We start from the raw sequence: 12431 nt of genomic DNA on the forward strand, positions 1-12431 counted from the left end.
GTTAAATCTCTCATGAGCAGGAGAACTTCAGATCTAGGTTTAGCAGGAAGATATGAGCCAGGCACTTTTTGATCCATGTGAAGGATAAATAGAGACTTGAATAATGCAAGAACCCTAAGAGAGGAGACAACAAGACAACAAGCCCACTCCAGCTTTATTTTCTCAAAAATAAACTCAGTATTTGCTTAAAAGTGAAAGTTCATTTTTAAGGATGTTTTTAAAGATAAAAAGACAGAAAAGGAGAGAAAAGAAATTTTTATGTGCAAGAGAGTGGAAAATGGTGAGCAAGGTTGTTGACAAGCTTCCCTGTTGTGGAATACATCCTACACAGATGGACCTTAGAATCCTTGCTCCATTTCTTCAGAGAGTCCTTGGCCCACCATCTTTTCCAAACAAATGAGTCTCTAAATCTCTACACTTCATGGTTTAAAAGCTTTTTTGGAGAGGGATGAATATATCAGAATAAAAGCATCAGATGTAGCAATTAGTCTGTTGGTTTTGACACAATTCTACAAGTTGCTTCGAGTCAATGATTTTCTTTAAAGACATAGAGTCAGAACCGTTTCTGGAATGTTGTACAGGGTCTTTTGAGAGTGTTTTAACGTGGTCCCAAAATGAGTGGGTTAAAGTGGGAGCAGCAAAACATCCCTAAAGAGAGAGGGACAAAGTACCCATGTTGCTGGTGACCTGAGATCAACGCCTCTGGGCAAAGAACAGGGAAGGAAGCTATTTCTTTGAAAAGCCATCTTGACAACTCAAGTCCTTTTGGCTGCAGTACCAAAGGCAGCTTTGATCTGCTAGCCAATGTCCTTGCCGGGAAAAGGATTAGGGGAACTTCCAGAGGAGAGAGGCATGGGGTAGCCCCATAGGCTGGATGGGCTGTGCTGGCTACAGTTTGAAGCAGGGGCCGAAGGGGAGGTTGGAGCATCAGTGGAGAGAGAGGAACACCTGTCTTCTCTTTCAATATATGAATGGGGGCTTATGTGGATTTTCTGGTCTGGTTTTGAAAGATAAGATTCAGGCAAGAGGCTTTCTTGGTCTTTTCAAAGTTAGCATTTGGGGAACTGTAACCTCTTATGCCCCAGGTCAATAGTGAGTCCTCAGTGGAGCCCCAACAGTGTAAGTATAAACCCAAGGGGAAGTTTTAGAGGACAGTCTTCAATCAACAAGGAGGTGGCTGGTTATACTGCTAATGATGGAGGCAATGAACAAAGAAAGATAGGAAGACAGAGATGATGTGTTGCTCTTTCCTGGCCCAGTGTTGAATCTTCAGCCTCCAGTGTACATTGACTTACCCAGCTGAAGATTCTAAGTCTGCTTTTTCAAACTCAAATGCACCTAAGGGTCCAGCAGGAAATGTCATTGAGCAAGGCAGTCTGCTGTGTATTTTCTCTTACTGTTGCCAGATGGGCAGACAGCCTGCATCCTGCCACTTCCTCCCATGTGTGCGAAGCTAAAAACCCAGATACTCCTCAGTTTTTTATACACATATTTTTAATACATTCTTTTTTCATAGTCTTTTCCATTATGGTTTATCACAGGATATCAAATATAGTTCCTGGGCTATACAGTAGGACCTTGTGTATCCATTCTAAATGTACTATTTTGCATCTACTGACCCCACACTCCCACTCCATCCTGTCCCTTTCCCCACCTTGGCAAACACAAGTCTGTTCTCTATGTCTGTGACTCTATTTCTGTTTCATGTGTGTGCTTCGTCACTCAGTCACGTCCGACTCTTTGCAACCCCGTGGACTGTACAATGCCAGGCTCCTCTGTCCATGGGGATTCTCCAGGCAAGAATACTGGGGTAGCTTGCCATACCTTCCTCTGGGGGATCTTCCCAACCCAGGGATTGACCTCAGGTCTCCTGCATTGCAGGCAGATTCTTTACCATCTGAACCACCAGGGAAGCCCATGAATACTGGAGTGAGTAGCCTATCCCTTCTCCAGGGGATCTTCCTGACCCAGGAGTCGAGCTGGGGTCTCCTGCTTGGCAGCAGATTCATTTCCAGCTGAACTACCAGGGAAACCCTTCTGTTTCATAGATAGATTCATTTTAGATTTCACGTATGAGTGATATCATATGGTGTTTGTCTTTCTCTTTCTGACTTGCTTCACTTATTATGATCGTCTCTAGTTGCATCTATGTTGCTGCAAATGACATTATTTCATTTTTTATAGTTGAGTAGTGTTCCATTTTATATATGTACTATATCTTTTTTATTGGATAAAATCATAAATTTAAAATTTTATAGTTGCTTTACACTTCTATGTCAATTTCTGCTATACAACAAAGCCAAACAGCCATATGTGTGTGTGTGTGTGTATATATATATATATATATATATATATATATATATATATCCTCCCTATGACAAACCTAGACAGTATATTGAAAAGCAGAGACATTATTCTGCCAACAGAGGTCCATATAGTCAAGGCTGTGGTCTTCCCAGTGGTCATGTACAGTTGTGAGAGCTGGACTATAAAAGAAGGCAGAATGCCAAAAAATTGATGCCTTCAAACTGTGGTGCTGGAGAAGACTCCTGAAAGTCCCCTGGACAGCAAGGAGATCAAACCACTCAATCTTAAGGGAATACTTCTTGGAAGGATTGATGCAGAAGCTGAAACTCCAGTATTTTAGTGATCTGATGCAAACAACCGACTCATTGGAAAAGTCCTTGATGCTGGGAAAGAATGAGGGCAGAAGGAGAAGAGGGTGTCAGAGAATGAGATGACTGGATGGAATTACCAATGCAATGGACATGAACTTGGGCAAACTTTGGAAGATGGTAAGAGACAGGGAGGCCTGGTGTGCTGCAGTCCATGGGGTCACAAATAGTCGGACACGACTGGGCAACTAAACAACAACAATCCTCTTTTGTAGATTCTCTTCCCATTTACATAACCACGAAGTACTAAATAGAGTTCCCTGTGCTCTACATTAGGTTCTCAGTAGTTTTGACTCTCCAGTTTTAAAAAATGATTCCCATTCATAACCATCTTTTAAAATACTATGGGCAAAATGGAACCTACCTGCCAGCTGAGTTGAGCACCTTAAGTGAATAGTTTGCAATGTCTCCCAGTTTGCTGTTTTTTTCTTTTGACTTTGTTTATGATATATGTGGCTTTGTGAAAGATTTTCTCAATTTTTATATAGGGATGGTTATCGTTCATTTTTATACAGGGATGGCTAAATTTCATTCAAAGTTTGAATCATAATCAGAAATCTCTCCCTAGACCCAGGTTTTAGAGGAAATCACCCACTTTTTCATTCTGTACAAAAAATAATGTCATTTTCTTACATCTAGATCACTCATCCATTTGAAGTGTATTCTCGTGTTTGGTGTGAGGTACGGACCTAATGTTATCTTTCTGCCAAATGGCTGGCCAATTGTCCAAGTACCATTTATTAAAAGGTCTGCCTTTGCCTCATGATTTCTGGTTCTACCTTTATCACATACTAAATTTTAGATGTACAGGAGCTTATTTATGAACTACTCTATTCCATCGGTCTATTTTTCTCTTTAGGTACCAGTGTCATTAAATATATTTGAAACTCATGCAAGTTATTCACAAATATTTCCCACTTTATACTCATAAGTAACTTGCTATCTTTCTGTCAGATCAGACTCCATGTATTTGCCACCGTTCAACAATTGTACAAAAGTTATACAATTGTCCATTGTTCAACAATGTACAAAAATCTCCTTTTTTAAAAGAGTGGAACTGTGAATTTTATTTTATTGTATGTATTTTCTTTTATTTGGCTTCGCCATGCAGCATGTGGGATCTTGGTCCTCTGACCAGGGATCAAACTTGTGCCCCCTTCAGTGGAAGCATGGAGTCTTAATCATTGGACCATCAGGGAGGGCCCCCAAATCTCCCTTTCATGGATTTCAACCGATTGAATTGGTTGAAAGACAATTCAGCCAATTCACTATTTTGGAGCATGTGATCATTTACTGGCTGATCCCCAAAGCAACCTGAAGATTCTAGACAAGTGGACTTAAAAATGTTTGGGCTTCCCCGGTGGCTCAGCAGTAAAGAATTCACCTACACTGCAGGAGACAATGCAAGAGAGGTGGGTTGGATCCCTGGGTCAGGAAGATCCCCTGGAGGAAGACATAGCAAGCCACTCCAGTATTCTTGCCTGGTGGGCTACAGACCACATGGTTGAAAAGAATCCAGCATGCCTGAAGCGACTGAACACGCATGCACTGCGGTGTTAACCCCTCATTTCTAAATCACTTGTCAATTTCCCTGGGTTGCCAAATGACCTCTAAGGAGCCCAGAAATCACCCCATCTTTGTCTTTTTCTTTTTTTTCTTTCCCCTCTGCAGTGATCGAGGGCCGTGGGCTCACAGACAACATCCAGCGATTTTCCTCCCTGCCCCCTTACCTGCCTGTGACCTATCAGGTGCTCAGAGCCGAGACTTCCTTCTTCCTGAAGGAAACCAACCAGGACTTGACACGCAACTCCAGCCTGCAGTCCCGGGTCGAGTCCTTCTTCCTCTACAAAGCCAGACAGCCGCCAATCTTAAATGCCAGCTATGGGCCTTTCTCGGTGCAAAAGGTCGTGCCCCTGGAATTGATGTCGACTTCCAACTTTTTAGGTCCCACCGACAAAGTGAGTTTCAACTGGAAGCTGAAGGCGCACATCCTGCGGGACAAGATCTACCTGAGCCGGCCCCGCGTGCAGGTGCTGTTCCACCTGGTGGGCCGGGACTGGGACGACCCCAGCCCCGCGCAGAGCCTGCCCTGCCTGCGTGTGTTCGCCTTCCGGGAGACCCGGGAGGTGCGGGGCAGCTGCCGGCTTCGGGGGGCCCTGGGGCTGTGCGTGGCACAGCTGGAGCTCCCAGCCAGCTGGTTCGGCACCCCCACCGTGGTGGCCGGGAGGAAGAAGGCGCCGGAGCCCCCCGAGGGCAGCCCCGTGGAGCTCTACTACGCCGTGCAGCCCGGGGACGAGCGTGGAGACTGTTCCGGGGGCGATGTCCGCAAGGGCAATGCCATCCGCCCCGGCAAGGATGGACTGCAGGAGAGCACGTCCCACCTGCAGAGGATCAGCGCCGTGGGCCTCTACCGCGCTCAGGACAGCGCCCAGCTCAGCGAGCTGCGTCTAGACGGCAACGTGGCCATCTGGCTGCCCTCCAGGCCCGTCAAGCAGGGAGATGTGGTCACTGCCTATGTCACCGTGGCCAGCAATTCCACCGTGGACTTCTTCATCTTGAGGTAGGTCTGCACTTGAGATAGGCTTAGGCGCGCCTGGGATGACACTGGAAGGGAAGTTGGGGTGCATATACCAGAAGATTCCATTTTCACCACCTTTAGGGACCCTCCTGCTTCACACTGGAAGCCAGTTTCTGCACCTGACCACATGCTTTCAGCAGCTGCACTGTATATATTAGGAGGTGGGAGAAAATGGGCCGAAATTGCACCCCCAAGAAACAAGACTAAATTAATCACTCTCTTTTGACCTTGAATTACCACTGAACTTGAAGAAGGATGTAATTTTTTTGGGGGGGAGGCATAAACAGATTTATGAAGTATTAAAATGTTCCATGGCTAAAAGGGTGATCAAAATATGGTTACTTTATATTTATGGGCTTCCCTGATAGCTCAGTTGGTAAAGAATCCACCTGCAATGCAGGAGACCCCGGTTCCATTCCTGGGCTGGGAAGATCCGCTGGACAAGGCTGGAGTGGATAGGCTACCCACTCCAGTATTCTTGGGCTCTCCTTGTAGCTCAGTTGATAAAGAATTTGCCTGCAATGTGGGAGACCCGGGTTTGATCCCTGGCTTGAGAAGATCCCCTGGAGGAGGGCATGGTAACCCATTCCACTATTCTTGCCTGGAGAATCCCCCTGGACAGAAGAGGCTGCTGGGCTACAGTCCCTGGGGTCACAAAGAATTGGACACACTGAGCAACTAAGCACGCGTGCACACACACACACACACACACACACACACACACACACCCCTCCTTAGCTTTCAATTCTATAACCTCGAGACATTTACAGCTTAGGTTTTGGTTTGATTGGCCCAGACGTAAAGAATCTGCCTGCAATGCAGGACACTTGGGTTCAATCTCTGGGTTGGGAAGATCCCCCGGAGAAGGGAACAGCTACCCACCCCAGTATTCTGGCCTGGAGAATCCCATGGACTCTATAGTCCATGGGGTTGCAAAGCGTTGGACACGACTGAGTGACTTTCACTTTATATTTATAACTTTTTAAAATTAATTTCTATTGGAGTATAGTTCTTTACAATGTTGTGTTAGGTTTCTGCTGTACAGCACAGTGAATCAGCTATAGGTATACATGTGTGCATGTTAAGTCACTTCAGTTGTGTCTGACTCTGTGCGACCCTATGGACCCTATAGACCACCAGGCTCCTCTGTCCATAGGATTTTCCAGCAAGAATACTAGACTGGATTGCCATGTTCTCCTCCAGGGGATCTTCCTGACGCAGGGATCAGACCTACATCTCTTTTGTCTCCTGCATTGGTAGGTGGGTTCTTTACCACTGGCACCACCTAGGAAGCCCATATGTGTACGTATATCCCCTCTTTTTTGGATTCCCTTCCCATTTAGGTCACCACAATGTGACATTTTTTTAAGCTTTAAAATTTTTTATAGACATGCAGATACTTGGTTACATGACAAAGTATGTGTTCAGTGGGCTCAAGGAAAGATATAGACATATCTCACCATCTGCCATCTCACTTTGAGTGTAAGCGTGAAAAAAAAAAAAAAGCCAAGAATAATATCCTTTTTTATTTGGTAGGGTTAAATCTTGCCAGTTAGGAACTGAGGAAACCCCAGTTTGTGACAAACACTATTTAACTTATTTGTTTTTTGGCCACTCTTCATGACTTATAGGATCTCAGTTCCTTGAATAGGGATTGAACCCAGGCCACTTCAATGAAAGCCCATAATCCTAACCACTAGGCAACAAGGGACATCCCTCAACAGAAGATTCTTTATTAGAGGTATTTCATCTCATAATAAAAGAAAAAAAGAAAACCAAATTAAAGCAACCACAGAATAACCCACCTCCCATGACCTCTGCTGGTTCAGCAGATCATACGGAAAATGTAATAGGCCTGCTCTGTCACTCTGGATAATGATTCTGGGGTTTAGATCAGGGCAACCTGTTATATGAGGATAATTAATACTAGGGGGAAAGCCACTTAATGCAAATCCTCTTAAAACGTGGCCCAGAATTTCAGAATAATGAAAAAATATTTACTTGAGATATGTTTAAAAGATAAAGATGACCAAAATCAGACTTTTTTAATGATCATCATTAAAAATGACTTAGGTTATAATTGCAGCAATGCTTTGGTTCCTTTTAGAATAAAAAATTAATCACATGTGGCTTGAGTTGCTTGGGAAAATATTCACAAAATAGACTGATGACATCTTCCCGCATATTTCACTTTGGTTTAAATTTGGTTGTCTGAAGATAAGAATGGTCCTTTTTAAAGGGTTTGTTTGTTTTTACCACAGGCATTCAAAGGTTTTGATACGTTTCTCGAGGCATTTCTTAGTCCTTTGGATTTGGATAATTTTCTTCTGCAGTGTCTAATGATCATCCTTATAATTCTTTTCTTTCAATTTTTAAGTGGACTAGTTTTACCAGATCCTTCTTTGCCAGTGGTTTGGGATATGAACAAGTGTTTTGCAGAATCACTTTCCATGATGTTATGTAATCCTGCATCTTCTACAAAGTACAAAATGTACCCTCTGGGGACTTCTCAATCTCATCTGTACTGAGGGGTGGTCAACCTGGTGCCTGCTGTCTCTGGGGTAAGGAAAAATAAACTAGTTGTCTTAACGAAAGTGCCAATTTTATAACTGCAGGAGAGGAGGTATTTCGATAAAAGGAGCCAGGTTCGCTTCCTCCTGCCTTGGGAAGAGAAAGATACTGATCTGGAAGGTCTGAATTTTATTTCCACTGAGTCTCTTAGCACCTTGGTTTCATGTCATTCTATTATAAAATAAACATATCCAGCCCAGGCATTGGAAAGGAGCTACAGAAGACAGGGAATTAATAGTACTGCTAACAAGTTTTAAAAATTCCAGAGTCATAAGAACCCAGGTCTCCTGCATTTCAGGTGGATTCTTTACCAACTGAGCTATCAGGGAAGCCCCCTTCCCATTTGTACTTATCCCTAACTTCCCTCTTTCAAAAAGCAAGCTCTAGGGGTGAATATGTGTGAACAACCGGGTCCCCGCAACTAAGATGCAGAGCTTTCCACGGCAGGTGGGGCAGTCAGACCTGGTTCACGGGAGAGGAGGAGTTGTTGTCTTTGTTTTCCTTCACAAAGATGAGGGTGATGTTGGAGAAATCGGGTCCTGCAACCAACTGGTCTCGATTCTGGTCCACTTCCCTGGCCTGCCATCTCATCTCCATGTCCCTTAGTTTCCTCATTCAGATGTGATGTTGGTACCTACTGCCATAGGGATGGGAGGATTCAGTGGCTCATACTTATTTGTAAGGTGCTTATAACAGTACCTGACATGTAAAAGTGCTTCTACAAGTGTTGGCTATTACTATCAGGGTTGTTTTTAAACACCTATCAAAACTTCAATAAGCACTGAATTCTATTTTGGCAGTAAAAGGACATCCTGCTTTGCATAAAACAACCGCTACCAGGTCTGTTCTGAAAACTGTATTGATTCTCATTTTACTAGGATTTTTTTAAAGAGAAAAAAAAAAAGGTTTTATAATGACAAGAGCTTTGGGGGCACAAAAGATGAGAATGACAGGGTTCTGGGTGGAATATTGGTTGATGCCAGGAAGGGTAGCAACCCCATTTCTGCCTTCCTGGTCTTTCCAACCATGGATTTGAGTCCTGGGGAGAGAGCGGTGGGAGAAAAACAGAGTCAAGGATGACTCCAAGACATTGGAAGTGAAAAATGCAGCTGCCATGATTAGAATGGGAAGGCTGTAAGGAAAGCTAGCATTCCCTTTCCAGATAACATATTTCATTGTATTTTAATTTGTATGTGCTCAGTTGCTTCAGTCATGTCTGATTCTTTGCGACTCCATGGACTCTCCAAGCAGGTCACTTCAATGGGTTTAGGCCCCTTGTCTTTGGACATATGGCTTATCCATGCTCGGTCGCTCAGTCATGTCTGACTCTTTAAAGCTACATGGACTGTAGACCTCCAGGCTCCTCTGTCCGTGGGATTCTCCAGGCAAGAATACTGGAGTGGGTTGCCATTTCCTTCTCTAGGGGATCTTTCTGACCCAGGGTTCAAAACTGTCTCTTGCATCTCTTGCATTGCGAGTGGATTCTGTACCTTTGGGTAAAGAATTTTACTTTGAACCATTGGGGAAGCCCATATTTTAATTTTAATTTAGTTAATTCTTCTAAGGAAAGAAGTATTCAGAAACACAAAAAGATGTATGTGGGGCAAAGTAAGTTTGTGTGAGGCTCACTGAAATTTAGGGAACACCACTTTCTTCCTCTCGAAAGTAGCAGTGCATGGAAATGCACATTTATTTATCCAGCTGCCGTCAACAGTAGTCACTGGTTCAATCACAGGAGAAATCCATCTGGCCCATCACTGGAACCCAGCTGAGAAATTCATGGGAAACTTACAAAGGGACGGGGATTTGAAAGACCCCTCTTGACCATGGAATCCAAAAATGTTCTCCATCATCTCCTTGGAAGATAGCTTTGCTGACAAGGCTGTGATGCTTGGACTTAGCCTGGACTTCTAGGGAATTTTTATAGGATCAATAACAGACATGGAAACTTGACCTAAGCCTCCATTACAAGACGGTTTTCACAAACAATACTCTCTTCCACAGGCTTGAGGAAGCAGCCTGCATTTTGTTAGCTACTTCATGCATCTAATTTAAAAGCAACCCCTGCTTTATGATCAGTCAGGTTCCTGAGACTCAAAAGTCAAGGTGTGGAGGTTGAAACTTTGTTTCCTGTGGATATAACATTTTAGAAAGCTTTTTTGAAAAATAAAAAATAAAATAATGACCAACGTAAAGGAAGAATACCCATATGTATGTTTTACAAATATTTGTAAGCAGGTCAGTTCCATGGGTTTAGGCCCCTTGTCTCTTGCATATGGCTTGTACATGCTCAGTCACTCAGTCATGTCTGACTCTTTGCAGCTTCATGGACTGTAGCCCTCCAGGCTCCTCTGTCTGTGGGATTCTCCAGGCAAGAATACTGGAATGGTTTGCTACTTCCTTCTCCAAGGGATCTTCCCGACCTAGGGATAGAACCCATGTCTCTTGCATCTCCAGCATTGGCGGGTGGGTTGTTTACCACTGTGCCACCCAGGAAGCCCAAAGATGACCATTGCCATCGACAGTGAAGGAGTCAGGGGAAGGGAGATCTGCGTGCAGTAGGCCACTGAATTAGAAGAGCAGAAATGAAAACTAGCAATGATTCTGATCTAGGACTTGGCTAGCTTAAATGTTTTGCCACTGGACACAAACTTTTCACGAGGAGATACAATCATGAATGCAACAAACTCAAATGAGTTCTTGGTTGAGGGTGGCTCTGTTCTCAAACATGGGGCTGAACCAGTTACTGGGAGAGGAGGGATGAAGGCATGGAATCTGTGCATCTCAATAAGTTACCTAGCAGCTCTGGTCACTTTGGACATTCCTGGGGAATACATGACAGCTCACTGTAACAACACAACGCACACTGATACCTGTTTGTTCCCCAGGATTAACACCACAGGGAGTTTTTACCGCCTTAGCTTACATAGACACTGTTTAGTCCAAGTTACAATTAGATTTCACAAAAAAGAATTTGACAACATAGATGTTTGTAAAATACATGGGGTTAAGAAAAAAATACAGAAGGCTGGAAATCAGAAAAGCTATAATAGTACATGCCAGTCCTCTCCGCTGCTGTTCAGCTGTGTAAACCTGAAAATGTCCTTTAATATCTCTGGGCCTGTTTGTTCATTTAAAAATATGGTAACGAACCCTTGTTACTATATGACTTGCACGCGTGCGTGTTTAGTCGCTCAGTCGTGTCTGACTCTTTGAGACCCTTTAGACTGTAGCCCGCCAGGCTCCTCTGTCCCCGGGATTCTCCAGACAAGGATACTGGAGTGGGTTGCCATGCCTTCCTCCAGGGGATCTTCCCAACCCAGGAATTGAACCTGTGTCTCCTGTGTCTCCTGCATTGCAGGCAGATTCTTTACTTGCTGAGCCATCGGGGAAAGCGACTATATGGCTTACCACAGAGTAAAGAACCAATAAACATTTACTGAGTTAATGCAAAAGCAAATACCTAATGTCAAATTTGTATCACGAACTATCCTTTTCATGGATGTTTTCCTTTGTGACTTACTAACTGAAGTTTCTTGAAATAATATCAAGATTCCTTACAGCAAACATAAGCATTATTTTCTATTCTGAGTGTTTTCAAAACATATTGACAGTTGGGGTCATCATCCCTGAAAACTCCCATTGCTGTCTCTATGTGCCTGAATGCTAATGACAGCCCGGATGCTGAGGACCACAATCCTCACTCAAAGCTCAATCTTAGGACTGAGGTTGTGAAATTACTCCCTGTGTTTAAACCAGTGTTCACATTATCTCAGGTTGCCAGTGTTAGAGCAAGTAGATTGCTCTTGACCTCACAGGTCTTTGAAGGGAAGACTTGGGGAGGCCATGGCATCTCTGGTCTTTTCAGGAAGCAGCTGAAATGGATCCCTAAAGAAGCTAAGGCAGTCCTCTCCCATTTAAAATAAGCTTGCTTAATTGAAATCCGTAATTCACAGAAATGCAGGGGAGATGTTCTTCTCCAAGTGTAACTAATTCAGAACCCTGCAACTCTGTAATTGGAATTAGGGATGCTAAGAGAGTCATAAAGAGTCTTTCCTCATTACAAGATTACATTATGCTGCTGCCATGAGTTTACACGGAGCATATCTCGTGTCTCGTAATGAAAAGAAGATGAGTAGCATACGGACTGGTTTAGTCTATGCCAGGATTTCCCAGCCTCCGCAAGAGAGGCCCTTGTGTCTAGATCATTCTGTGACATGGCTGCCGTAGGATGCTTAACAGCATCCCTAGCTTCCACCCACTAGCATGGTACCTTCTCTCCAGTTGTGACAACCACACTGTCTCCAGACATTGTCAAGTATTCCCTGAGGACAGAATCACCCTGATTGACAGCTATTCATCTACATCTTTGATGTTCAGAGGGTATGGATGGTCTGTGTACAGATTTGGGTGGGAAAGTAAACAGTTTATCTCATTCCCACAGAGCCTGGCAAGCTACAGTCCATGGGGTCGCAGAGTCAGATACGACTAAAGCGACTTTGCATGCACACACATCTCATTCCTAGGCGTTCCTTTGGTCAAAAGCTGTCAAGACTGTCTCCTTGATTTCTCTTCTGACACGTTCCTTCATTCTATTCCTTCCCCAC

General features: G+C 43.9%; 1 protein-coding gene across 1 annotated transcript in view; it reads left to right on the plus strand.

Moving 5' to 3' along the window:
• TMEM132C (transmembrane protein 132C) overlaps nt 1-12431 on the plus strand; it is a 449453-nt gene that overhangs the window by 152925 nt on the left and 284097 nt on the right. The window contains exon 2 of the mRNA XM_027567043.1: nt 4347-5235. Within this exon, the coding sequence (XP_027422844.1) occupies nt 4347-5235 (889 nt within the window). The remainder of the gene's footprint in view (nt 1-4346; nt 5236-12431) is intronic.

The sequence above is a fragment of the Bos indicus x Bos taurus genome, chromosome 17 (assembly GCF_003369695.1).
Source record: "Bos indicus x Bos taurus breed Angus x Brahman F1 hybrid chromosome 17, Bos_hybrid_MaternalHap_v2.0, whole genome shotgun sequence".
Lineage (NCBI taxonomy): Eukaryota > Metazoa > Chordata > Mammalia > Artiodactyla > Bovidae > Bos > Bos indicus x Bos taurus.